Source organism: Melanerpes formicivorus, unplaced genomic scaffold, assembly GCF_026170545.1.
Source record: "Melanerpes formicivorus ecotype bairdi unplaced genomic scaffold, bMelFor1.0.p_v2 SCAF_20, whole genome shotgun sequence".
Classification (NCBI taxonomy): domain Eukaryota; kingdom Metazoa; phylum Chordata; class Aves; order Piciformes; family Picidae; genus Melanerpes; species Melanerpes formicivorus.
In genome coordinates this window covers 2,591,934-2,605,275 of record NW_027142372.1, presented here as the reverse complement: position 1 = coordinate 2,605,275, position 13,342 = coordinate 2,591,934, and the positions used below count along the sequence as shown (strand labels likewise).

The window sequence follows — 13,342 nt, the reverse complement described above, 5'->3', positions numbered from 1 at the left end:
AGTTCTTTTGAACACATAAAACCATTTGGTTTATTACTCTTCAGCTCTTACTAGAATTGCACATTAGTTAATGATGAATATTGTCTGCTGGTTAAGGGAATGTGTGAAGGTTGTATTTGAGGTGATTCAATATTGCAAAGTCTAAGCTGTCCAGAGCTGCATGTTACTGACGTGAATCTTGTGCTGCATCTCAGCTCAACTGATTTCAACAATAGTAAATAATCACTGAAGCATATACTGCACAGTCCCTCAGAACTTAAGTGTTCAGTGTAACTACTGTTTGCATGTGACTAAAATGGGAAAAGGGAGGTGTATACAAAGGAGTGAATTATAACAAAGAACACTTTCTGCTTCAGTTCTTGTTCAGAAAACATATGTTCAGCCATGCAGGCAACAGTTGGGGTAAAGGCACACTGTAGGTTTGGAAACAAAAGGCATGTTCTTTTCTTGCATTCACAATGTTCTCAAACATATTCACTTGTTAGGGACTAGCCTGTCAGCTGGATCTTCTTGCAAGCCTTATTTCTTTTTCCTGATTTCTTTCAAAAGCTTTTTCCCCTCAATGTTTTACACTTCATATAATCCACTATGCATGGTAGGCCTGCTTCAGTCTTTGTGCTCTTGATGGTTCAGAGGTGGAGGGGCCGTGCTCTGGGAGAATGTGGCTAAAGGGTAACCTTTCACTCACCCATACATATGAAGAAGCTAAGTCACTCTTATTCCAACTATCTTGAGTGGTTTGGTTGCTCTTTCTTCATGACATGGATTATACTTCACCTTTAGAATGCTGCCAAACCAATTAGTGCAGCAAAAATATTTCAATAGCATTGATCTTTATACTTTTCCTTTTCCTTTGTAACTAAGTGTTGAAAATCTTTCACCAGAAACCTATGATAAGTGCCTTAAATCACTCAGTTAAAAAAAAAAAAAAAGCTATTTTCTTTTTCCTCCACTAGAAATGCATTCCATTTTGGCATGCTAGAGTAACAAAAAATAACCTGGTCATTACTTCTGCCCAAATTCAATTTTACTAAATATATGGTTCAGGACTCTAGTATAAATATGCTTCTATAGGCATAAAGATAATTTCCAAATAAGCTCTGTCTGCTTTAATTTATGACCTTTAAACTCATATAGGTAGAAAATGTATTGCTTTAGCTCCACAGGTATAGTTAAATAGTACAACTTTCTGGTGTAGACAAGAGCTGAAGTTTCTTTGGAAATGTCTAAGTGATCTACTCCCTGTAGGTTTTTCTAGGTCGAACTACTCATCTATCAAGTCAGGTATTCATCCTTTGTTGTCAGCAGTGAATACCTCAGAGAGAGGCAGAGCTCCCCACATTTTGATGCCCTTAGATTAGTATATAGAACTTAAGCATATGTCTACCTTAAAGCATTCTACTCTGTAATTGGGTTATGTGCTTGCTTAGTTTAGATTTGCACCATTGAATGTAATGGTAGGGGAGCATATATAATCTTTGTGACAATGGTTTCACACCACCAGCTTGAGCCTCCATTGCTTTGACCTACAAAAATAAAAAACTACCTATCTTTCATAAAATTCTCTATTAATTTATATTTTCCTTTAAATAGAGACATAAACATTCAATTCAGGCAAAGTGTTTAAGGTTAGAACTGCTCTATCAGTAACCAGAGCGGTGTGGAGTTTTTGCTGGCTTGTAGATTATACATGTATTCTATTGGAGTATTAACATTGTAAGCTGAATTCAGTAGCCTGGGAAGTTACCAGTGATGAATGTCCAATGATTAGGATTTCCTACATAAGGCCTGTCAGACCATAAGGATCATTTAGACAACTAGAAAATCCACAGACAAGAAAACACCATGTAAATATTTTCCAATGGAAGGTGCCAGCAAATAGGTCCTTGCCAACAGATGTCAAAACTGCCAGAAGATCTGTGAGGATAGGAATTAACTTTTTAGCACTGTCACCATAAGAGCCTTGACAGGGAAACATTATTGTAACGTTTTTCTTTGACTGCATATGACTGAAGGGTAGATAAAAGGATAGATAAAACTAATATAAAGCAGTTAATGATACTGACATATATTCCAAGTCTGCACCTTTTTCTTTTCACTGAGCTCTGGGTCAGACATCCTTGAGAATACTATGGCTTTAAAATCAATTGTCCTTCCTTCTCAAATGAAATTTGATGATTTGTCTCCAGTCTGATAAAAGAAAGCACACGTTAGTATATTGCTTCTTTTCAGGAAATTTTTGTTTTATGTTCTCTTTAAAAGTAAATTATGTTTTAGATATTGCTGTGACTTCTCTCACTTTCAGGAAGAAAACAGCTAATAATAATTTCTTCCCTTTCAGCTCCCATGAGCCTACCTTCATTGTACAGTTTGCATATAATAGCTAGTAAGAGTAGAATGTACTGAACCTTAAACAAATCTGTTAAGATCACCATGGCAAGGAACTGGGAAAATGGCAGGGAAAACGAACAATGATTTTACAAACCCTCCAAAGGTCAGAAAAAGGCTTTCAGTAAGTATGCAGAGGCTAGAAATCAAATCCCATTTCCTATCATAAGAAACCAGTTGTTTTAGCAGCGGTGGTTAATGTACTGTATGTGAAAGATTTAAGACTAGTTGGAAAGCTTTGCTTCTGTTTTATTAGGCTGCTATTGAAAAGCCAACAGCATAACTTCAACTAGGTGCTTTGAGATTTCTTAATGGGCTGTCAAGGGCAAGACACCAGGTCTGTGCTATACTAGCTCTTTCCTGTACATTAAAACAACAGGGGCCAAATGATCATATACAGAAGTATGAATTACTTGATGCTTTCTCTGTTCCATATGGTCAGCCATGTCTTTGGCAATTAATCATGTACAGAATCAGTTGAGTGCTCTCTGAAGTATTGAAGTCAACATTTAGTTGTACCTGTGCCAGTGGGGGCAGTGGGGGTTGCAAGCGTAAAATAGCAGGATGAGGAGCTGCTGGCGCCAAAGCCAGAGCAGCTGGCTTCTATAAACAACACTTTTTTTCCTCTTTACCTTTTTTTTTTTCAAACTTTCTTTGACGAACACAAGCCATTTTTCAATATCATCCAAAACATGAGGGTTGCTGAGTGAAACTGTGATATCTGGCATAGTGGATTAATAAACAAAAGGCAGAGAATTGTGTTTAACGTGCCCAAATTAGTGGGTGATAACTTAAACCATACTGGCTGCTTCCATCCCATCAATGGAAATGGGTGCATTTGCTCGTATTTTAAGTAAAAAGTTTCAAAGTAAAAAAGAAATGAACAGTGGTTTGTAAGAAATTACTGGCTTTTTTTTTATCACGTAAGTTATGACATGTTAAATTAACACAGTTTAATACATTTCAGGTTTTGTGTTTCTTTGTGGGGTTTTTTTTGGTGTGTGGTTTGTTGGTTTTTTTTCCTTTTCCTCCAAGAGACACGGTGTTCCAATTTTGCAGAATTTCATCAGCGTACTCTTTTGCATTAAAAGGAAAATGAAGTCATGAAAATAACCAGGAATATACAGAATGGCATTTAAAATTTTAACCTTGCTTGCAGATTTTACACTTTGTTTCTCCTTTCTATAATAGCTATTGATTATTGCTGTATTAAAGTAGGAGTGGTTAGTAAAGATTCAGACAATTATCCTATTTAAACTGATGAGTAAATTGAGTCTTAACTCAGAGTGAAAAATCTGATGTGTTGACCCAATAAAGTGGAACCAACAGACAAACTGTCCCAAATGCCACTTTAGTGCAGACTGAAGGCTAATTTGTTTGACAGAATGTTAGGTTTCATGTCTCCAGCTATATGGTGTTTCTAACCATAAGTCTGACTCCTTGAGAGGTCTGCATTGAAGGAAGGAAAATCTAGCTTTCAAAAGTAAAACTGTACCAGTGTGAAGTTGGGAGTGTTTAGAGGTGGGTTTGGGGTTTTTTTTAAACTTTGTAAACAAGTTGTATTCACGTAGGATATAAGCAGGTGAGGGGCCTATTTATGTTGAAACATGGTTTCTTCTGTTGTGTATCTAAGAAAAAAAAAAGATACTGTAATCCCATTACAATACCTACACTAGCTTTGTTAAGACCCATTAAAGATACCTAATTTTGAGCATATATCCTGTGTGAATAGTAACAGTTGCTTGTAACAGTTTAAATGCAGTCCCAAGTCACTGATATATTCTGTCAGTGGGAATGAGAGGAATACAATTTTGGTTTCCCCAAATCTTATCTTGGTACCTTTCTTTCTTACATAATAAGTGAAGATGCTCTGTTGCCTGGGATGTCAGTGGAGCACTAGATTTACTTTTGCCACTGTACCAAAAGGAAGGGAAAGGGTATGATTTCCTAAATGCTATCTTTAGCCTAGAAGGCTGGATTGGCAACTGAGATATATAGATACATAGATAAGCGTAGTTAGCTTTGGGCTTTTTTGAGAGGTGGATTGTGTGTTTGTTTTTAAGGCCATGTCATTTGGGATTTACAAGGAAATTCCCTAAATACTTTAATAGATCTGTATGGAGAATTGGGGAGGATTTGCTGTCAATATTAACAGTATTAGTTATTAAAGAGACATGCTGGCTGATGAGACAAGAAGTTGCTTCCCTCAAGTGATAAGCAATTTACGTAATCTCATCACTTAGGTTGTCCAGGATATGTTTTAGCCAACTCAGGAAGCAGAAGAAAGAAAGTTTCAACAAATTGTAAACATTACCACCCTCAAGAATCTCTGTGAGCACAAGGATGAGATAAGACAGGCTGTAGGGCTGGTTACATTGTTTGTTTATTCTACCATCCTTCGGTCCCAAGTGTGCTGAAAAACACTGAGTTGGTGTTGAATCCAGTTCAGAAACATGAAGGCTTCACTCAGCGTTGGGCAAAGGGGGCCTCTGTAGACAATTAGCTGTCATTAAAGGACATTAAAAGAATTGAGGCACAAGATCAGATTTTCTTTGATGGGATGTGCAACTATGGTGATGTTCAAAAGAAGGTCATTCCTGCCCTTTTAGAGCAGGGGCAGTATTGGCTGGGTTTCTGATGGATTTTTATCAGTGTTGATGTGAGGAAATGGCTTTCCCAGCTGATAACATCTTTGACCGAGTTTCTTGAACCCTTGACCTTTATCAGTCGAGGTATATATTGAATCCTCTTGTTAAAAATAAATCCCAAAACAAGTTACATGGAAAAGAAATTTTTTTTTAAGGGTTGTATTTTATAATATTATTTTACCCAGATTGCTGCTTTGTTTGTTACAATTTGGGATTTTTATTGAGATAAGAATAGAAAGTGAGTAAGAAATGCCTCTATAAAAGCTACATATCAAGGCCTGCACTCGCATTCCAGGTAATCTTACTGCCCTCATCACTCTTAGAAAACAAGGTAATCAGTTAAATTGCTATGTATGGTTGCATATTGCTTAACAGGTCTATTTTGCACTGAAGGTAGCTGCAACCATACTCACAGGGCTTAGTAAAGAAGCGCTCCTGATGTCAGTGTGAAACTACTATTGTGACTTCAACTGTGAACATCACCACATAAATAAAAGGTGCTAACAGAAGGCTGCAGCAGTGTAATTGTTGTCTCAGTAAAAATTAAATTATGTTCAATTTCCAGAATGTTGATGTTCCTGTAGATGGAGAGGGCTTCAGACAGTGGAGCTCAATACACCAGTTTCCATTTAGCCAGGACATCCGAATTCAAGCAAAAACGTGATGTGGTAGTGAATAGTTGGAGGAGTGGTCACTCGTCTTCTCTGACCGATAATGCTCTAATCATATCATCTTTTCATCAAATTTGATGTCAATTCTTTAGGAATCATCAGTTCTTCCTGCAGTATGATTTTGGTAATCACTTCTTTAAGGGATCTTGATGCTTGTTGCATTGCAAATAACTATGCTTTCAGCTTTGTGAAGCAGAGCATCATTAAACTCAGGGCTTTCCTGAAGTCTTGGAGATGGTGTAGAGTTCTGCATTGTCCCCAGTGGATTTCCCTATCTCATTCTGACTAAAAAGACCATCTAAAGATTCTTAAAAGGAAATCTTGGTGTACTGTGATCTAGCTGTATGGCTACAGTGTGATCATCCTGTAATACAGAGAAAAGCTTTAGTTATAGTCCTGTTTTGGGTCTGGCACATGGTAAATATAAAATATAAAGCCTTAATAGGTATGTTTATTCTGAATGAGAAGGAGTCTTAATTAACATCCATTAAAGAGTGTACATCTCTTAGTGTCATGTGAGTGCGTTCTGATGTGCTGAATTCCTGTATTAAATCCTGCTTTAAACTGTAGCTGCTGGAAGTGAGGCTGCAAGATCCGGATTGCTGATGTTGACAGATATTAGACCTTGTGGAAAAGATGTTGTAGGTCAGCACAAGGGAAACCCATGTCAGGGAATCCTTATCTGAAAATGGTCTCTGGCTTTTTGTTTGCTTTGTAATGTCAAAGCAGGGTCAAGAATGTGATCTGTATAGGCAGTTTTGAACGGTTTGGTTTTTTACAAGAAAATCTCCTTTTTGATGTGTAAGTCCCATATGAGGAGGTAATGTCTTTTGGTAAGCCAGCCGATAGAGCTGGGAGGTGAGGAGGAAGATGCTTTTTGCCATTTGATGTTGTTGTAATAAAATTGTTTGCTGTCTCTTTGAACCCTGCTATGCTTGTCTCTTGGAACCACCAGCAGCAGCAATGTTACTGTTGCTTTACCTTGCTTAAGGATTGCGTAATTTGCATATTAGTGTTCTTTGTGGGGAAAAAAACAACCTGTCCGAGCAAGGGAAGATACTCCTTCTCTCACAAGCATCAGCATATGCTGTTTCTTTTCCAAGTTGGCAGACATGGCATAGCATAAGGAAAAAGAGAAGAGAAAATGTTAGGTGAGTTGTCAGTTGAAGGCAAAGATGGGTTGAGGGAGTTGGAGTTAGCTTGCTGGATGGATGAAGGACAAGAAGATTTGCATTTTTGTTATATTGACACTAACCGGGAACACAACATTTGGAAAGTCAGCAGCTTTTGGTCCACAGAGTCTGAATGCCATCCTATTCCACACATATATGTATATTAGCTAATTTTCATTTATTGCATAAATGAAGAAAGGTAGAGGGTTTACTACTTGCTTACTTGAAATATTTCATATTAAAGAGGACACAAGGATAACATCAGAAAGTCCTTTCAGAAGGTACAATACAAACATACAATAAAAACAGATGTTTTCTTTATTACCTTTAGCCAATTGTCAAAGAGGAAGGAGGAATCCACTAACTTAATATGTTTAGAAAAGAAAAAATTGTCTCATGAAAATGAGAGCTAGAATGCACAATGTCTTGTTGTGTTACTTAAGGCAATGAGATTTTAAGGTTTACCTTATGTGCCATGTATATTGATTAAATACCAAATATATGGTGGCCATTTCTAACCGTCATTTACTCTATTGATTTATTAGCAGTGGCACTGTAATAAAAAAAAAGCTATTGATTTACTGTCCTTATTTGCTTATGGGCTTTTTATTAATTTTACACATTGTTTCCTATTCCTAGATTATAATTTTTATGTGTTTTCTTTTCTCTCCCTTTAAGACAAGCCTGGTCCTCTCTGAAGTTGGAAAAAAGGAACAGACTGAGAAAGGAAGAAAGGAAACCATCAGCAGCATCTTGCTAGTTCTTACCGAGCGACAAAAGCTGCGCAAGGAATGGGCAGCAAGGTGAGAAATGTATGAAAAACAGTAAGATAATAAAATTAGAAACAAATATATCAAACAAATTTAAAAAATACACTCTTACAAGTCCTCTGAGCTGGGAGAAGTTGACATAATTAATTCAGAATTTTTACTATTAAAATAGTATTTTTCCTTAAATGGCATAGTCGGTGTTGTTCCTTCTGATATCAGAGTTGCTTTGTGAGGTAGAATACTCCCTTACTGTGCTTATCTAGTGCAGTTTGTTGAAAACAGCTCAATAAGTAGGATATGTCTGATGTATTTGAGGATTGGCATCAGCTTAAGTGCCCTCAGGTTTTCCTTATATTGCTAACAATGTGAGCGTTGCTCCCTGCTGTCATGCCATGATAACAGATTACTTTCTTGACTGCTTCCTTCGTGATCCTCACATTTTCTTATGATATCCTGCTGGTGTTAACTGAATAGTGTTGGGTGAGATTGGCATGAATGGACATATCTCCAGAATTCCTATCATGCGACTCCTATTTTACTCAGGTTCTTAAGTTGAGCTCATTGCCATGGTGATTAACCAGGTGATGCATGTTAATTCAATAAAGAGAATTTCCAGCATATATCACCTTTTTTCACATCTATTTCTAACAGCTGTAGTTTTATACTAATTTAATACTATTTTTCCTTTTTATGTTATTTGCATAAAATATCTAATGGTCTGTGAATTTTTTCTACCAAATGTACAACTTTTCTTTAAAACCAGGAGGTGTCTTGTGCTTACAATTATAAACATTTTTGTAGTCAAAAGTACTCTTAAAATGAGCTTTTTTTAATCAAAATTAGTGCTCAAATGGCATGTTTTTTAGTTTTCTTTTACCTGCATTAATGTTCCCTTGTGTTATGTTAATACATAATTTTGGAAAGTGGCTTTAAACAAGTTAATTGTAGATACTAGACCTGACACTTGAGTGGCATTGCTCTTCCAAACAATTACAGTGAATGGACTTGACAATTTTAGAACCTTTAGGTAAAAATGAAACATTGTTACATAGTATCAGTTATTACAAATGAGAGGCTGTGTTTTATAAGTTTGTATTCTTATGAGAATGGAGTTTTTACTTGTGTACTAATCATTGGTTAAGATCTGAGTGGAGCAGACCTTGTGAGGTGCATCTACAGCATTGTTCATATTGTCATGTAGATGTTGTTTCTCCTTTTTGAGGAGAATTTTTCTCTTTTTAAGGGAATCTTGTGCTTTCCATCACCATGCTTCCTAAATAATGCAGTTTGGCTATATGGGAAATAGAGGAACACTCATTGACGGCTTTTCTGTGGAACACATGCATCTTTGTTGTGAACCAGAATAGAAAGCTTCCTAGAGATAAGAAAAGGCTAAACAGTTTTAATGAGTTGGGTATCTTTTTGGTGTTAGTTTAAACAACAATTTCCTAACATACAGGTCTTCAGGAATCATGGCAATTGGGACTCATTTAAAAATAATGGGGGCTACAGTGTCCCTGGCCTCTGCCTGTGGCTGGTAGCATAACCAGAGGCTGGGGCAGTGCTGACACTGAAAAGCTGAAGTTTTTGTGTGGGGGCAGGGAGAGGCACAAGCAGACAAAGTGCAGGCCTTCCTAAAACTGAACACCTGAAAGAGAATTTCAAGAGCATTGTGCCCTGGAAGTTCTGAAAGAAAGTGTCCTTTGAGTATTAAATATCCATAATCCTTTTTCTTTCCATTTGATGTTTCCCATTCCAGTGACCTGAGAGTCTCATCCATATGATCTACATAAACAGGCTGTTACCGTACACCTCACTTTACTTCATCAAAGGTTCAGATAGATGTCTGGAATGAAGCAGTGACTGTGGTAGCCATCAAGCATACGGTGGTGAAAGTTATAAAACGTCCGTCGTGGTACTAGCAGGGCTGCCCATGTTTTAGAGATCAGTCTATTGTGTACTTTGGAATTACATGAGAAAAATGTGCTTGGACAGGAAATAATTAGCACTTGTCAAAGGGCAGGCAATAGGTTACAGTATTTTACTTTCAACAGGCTATCAGGGGATCAGCTAGATTAGATAATAGAATTTTTTTTTTCCTCTGGAAGTTAAGTACAGATGACTCTAATTACCTTACATTGTGCATTAGAGAGCACATTATGAACAGTACAGCTTCAAGAAATTTAGGTCAATGAAGGGAGGGCAGCTGGCAAAAACTTTACTCTGTACTTTGTAGAGTTATGTAGGCACTCTGTTCTTTCATGGGTTTTATTTTTGTCACTGACACTTAAAAAAAACCCCACCTTAGAATACCCCAGCAAATCAACAAACAAAACAACAAATAACACCCTGCCCCAAAATAATCCCCAACCAAAACAAAACTACAAACAAACAAGAAAAACAAAACCAACCAAACAAAAATGTGCTGGGATCAATTAATGCAAACTGAGTCAATGTTTATCAATTTAGCTCTTCTTAGAGAAAGGCATACAAATTATTTTGATACAGAAGTACTTGGTTAAAGCGTGTCCTTGCATTACCTGCTTTAAGCTGTACCAGTATTTCTGTATATTAATGAACTGAAATCCCTTTTTATTTCAGCTCCATAGTCCAAAGCACATGGTAGTGTACTTAGTGTTATGTCTCACTGCTTCATATTTTTTTGACTCTGAAGATATCATAAGTATCTTAAGTATCTAAGCAGGTCTTCCACAGATTCTTGTTGTGCTCTGTTGAGTGATAGTGATCCAAAATACTTCAGGTAGGACTCATTGAATGTCCTCTAAGTGTTAACAGAAATGGTCCAGAGTTTCTAAAGCCCCAGATTTGTTTATACTGCATGATAGTGCCTGATGGACAGGTTGTTATAGCTGTTAAAGAGCTGCTCTAGCCCTTTGAACTGACCCTTTCTTGACCTCTGCTTATAGAAGGTCACTGTTCAGCCTATAAAGTAAGAAGGACCTTAGATTCTACTGTAACAAACAGAGGGTAAAGGGAACAGCTGTGAATTTTGGACTAACCATGCAAACCTGTATAGATTTTAGGGTCACTGTATGATAATGAAAAGTGTTACCAAATTATATGGAAATTTAACTGCAATAGTGGGAAAGAGAGGGTGGAGTCTGATGCATTGGGTTTGATAAATGAAGTGTGAAGTTACCCATCTGGCTCTAGACAGCCCTCTTTTTCTCTACGAAAGGGAAACATTTAAAAATAACCATGGTACATCTAGAATCAATGACCCATACAGAGAGCTGGAATAGATCAAGATTTAATGGTGGCTGTGGAAGAAATTATCATTTGAAAAGTGAGACAAAGAATGAGAAAGTACAGTTCAGTATCTGCACCTGATTCATACTCAAAAAAAGACCTTAATATTTTTATCCTGTTGATGATGCTATTGCCTTATTGAAATAACACAATGAGAAAAATGTATTTTTTGAGGTCATTCTACAACCCATAACATTTTGTAAATCAGATCACTGTCTGTTTTTAGAATTGTTATATTCTTCCATCTTTGCAAGACACTTCAAGAAAGAACTTCTTGCTTGTGGCAAACTGTGTAAGTTTCAGGTTTCAGGTCAGGCTTGACCTATAATTCCTCAGTGCTATTTTGTCTTTGTCAAACCCCTTCTTAGCGCTCACAGTTTTGACATAACAATGTAAAGGTATGTATTTTTTTTATAGCTCCAGTGAATTCTTATCATACTACTGAGATAGTCTTACCTCTCAGCAGTGCAATCTGGATTGTTATGTGCAAAGCATGACAACCGACTCCTAATTTGTGATAACACTATTCAGTTCTGTAATAAGAACAATGAAGAATACTGAAGTGGAATCCAAAGATGTTAAATAGGATATAAACCGGAAGATCTTTTAATATATATTACTCTGTTTATTGTTTTTATGTTCTCTATTTTGAAGAAAAAGTGACAATTTTTTTTTTTTTTTGTCTTATGCCTATTTATACTTTGGAATTTTAGGCCATATTTTAGAAGGTAATTGAGACAGTTTTTCACTTTTTAGCTCCTGGAGGCAGAAGTGGTGCTAATATAATGACACAGAAGAAAAGTCCATGGGTTAAGAAGTTAGCATGGGCTTTGGGGAAAATGAAGCAGTTCTTCTGTCACAGGCTTGTGGTTTTTTTCATGCACTCACTACATGTTAGTTTTTAAATGAAAAGTGGTAAGGCAGGTTGTAAGACAAGTTGATAGTACTGGCATTTTTCACTCTCACAGGCCTACCAGGATTATAATTATATGAAATACTGTGAGCTATTCTGAAACTGCTGCAATGGAAGCTTCACTAGCTCCAAAGGTTTAACATACACATTGCAGAGGAGCCGAAGACTGTCAGAAAATAGCGGGGAAGTATTTGGGTTGTTTGACACTTTTGTAGCTGTGTTGTGTAACATTCGAATGGCAGGAATTTTTTCTATGTTGAGGATTCCAGTGTCTGTGTTTCTGAAATGAGTAAGGATCTCGGTACACACAGCCGCCTGAACTCCAGTAGGGCTTTTGTAACAGTTGTTCTCTCTGGATACTTGAATGTGTACTCAGTGAGTTAGCAACAAGTATAGACAAAACATTTTGATTCATTGTTTTACAGATCATGGGGAGGAAAAAAATAATTATGGATTCATTGATATTTGGATGTTGTCTGTGTGTACACTCTGCGAAAAAAGAAAACTAAACTGTTCAGCACCCAGTGTGCAAAATCAATTTTTTTCAAAAAGTATACATTTTGACTTTGATGGCAGTGCTGGATACTGTATATTAATCAGGAAGATGCTTTAAGTCAGACTGAAAACCAACCCCACAGCTTCCGGATGGATGGAGAAAACACTGTGGCTTCAATGAAGTTGTCAAGTCTCCTGCTGTAGTTATACTTAGACATCAGCAGCCTTGATTGACCTTTGACTTTTCTCAGTTGCTTATTACCAGACTTCTTTTGCATCTTGTGACCCTTCCTGTTTTCTGCCTCTGTCTTTCACCTGTGTTTCTTGTATTGAGTCTTTGAAGCAGCCAGGCTTGGGATCAATCGGTACAAGTGCTCTGTGGAACAATGGAAATACCGCTTGATTAAATGCTGCTGTTTAACCACGACTATTAATTCCTTTGAAACTCTCTTGACCCTTTACCCTTGAAAAAACTTTATATTTACAATCTGTGGGTACTCAGAGAAAATGCTGCTTCTTACCTTGTGATGTCACTAAATACACAGCAAATATGGTGCAAAGGAAAAAAAGAGTTATTTGGTGGGGGGACGTAAACCAAATGGCATTGTAGGGGTGTCTAGTAAAAGTCTCAGAACTTCAGCTCTGTGAGGCTTTTGTGTGTGTCAGACTCTTTCATTAAGGCACTCCATAGGGATTGTTTGCTCTGAGGGTTTACTTTATCATTTTAGTTTAGTTTTAATGCTCCACTTCTGAAAATCATAAAGAGATACATCATTCCATACCTGAATAACTACTGAATCGATATTCTTTGACATTTCCCTTTTTTGATTTCATGCTTTTCTTGTTATTTTAGATGGATTTCCAAAACTGACAACTGACACAAATCTATTTATTTATAATTCAATTAGTTTCCCAAATAAAAAATTATTTTTTCCCACTCTATCAAGAGTGCATTTGATGATATTTATTTTATTATTTTGTTTTACTCTCTTTCATCTGTAAAGGCTGTTAAAGT

General features: G+C 36.8%; 1 protein-coding gene across 2 annotated transcripts in view; it reads left to right on the top strand.

Annotated features, from left to right (window-relative positions):
- FTO (FTO alpha-ketoglutarate dependent dioxygenase) overlaps positions 1–13,342 on the top strand; it is a 231,318-nt gene that overhangs the window by 98,786 nt on the left and 119,190 nt on the right. For both annotated transcript variants that reach the window (XM_068150507.1, XM_068150506.1), the window contains one exon: positions 7,558–7,682. In XM_068150507.1, the coding sequence (XP_068006608.1) occupies positions 7,558–7,682 (125 nt within the window). The remainder of the gene's footprint in view (positions 1–7,557; positions 7,683–13,342) is intronic.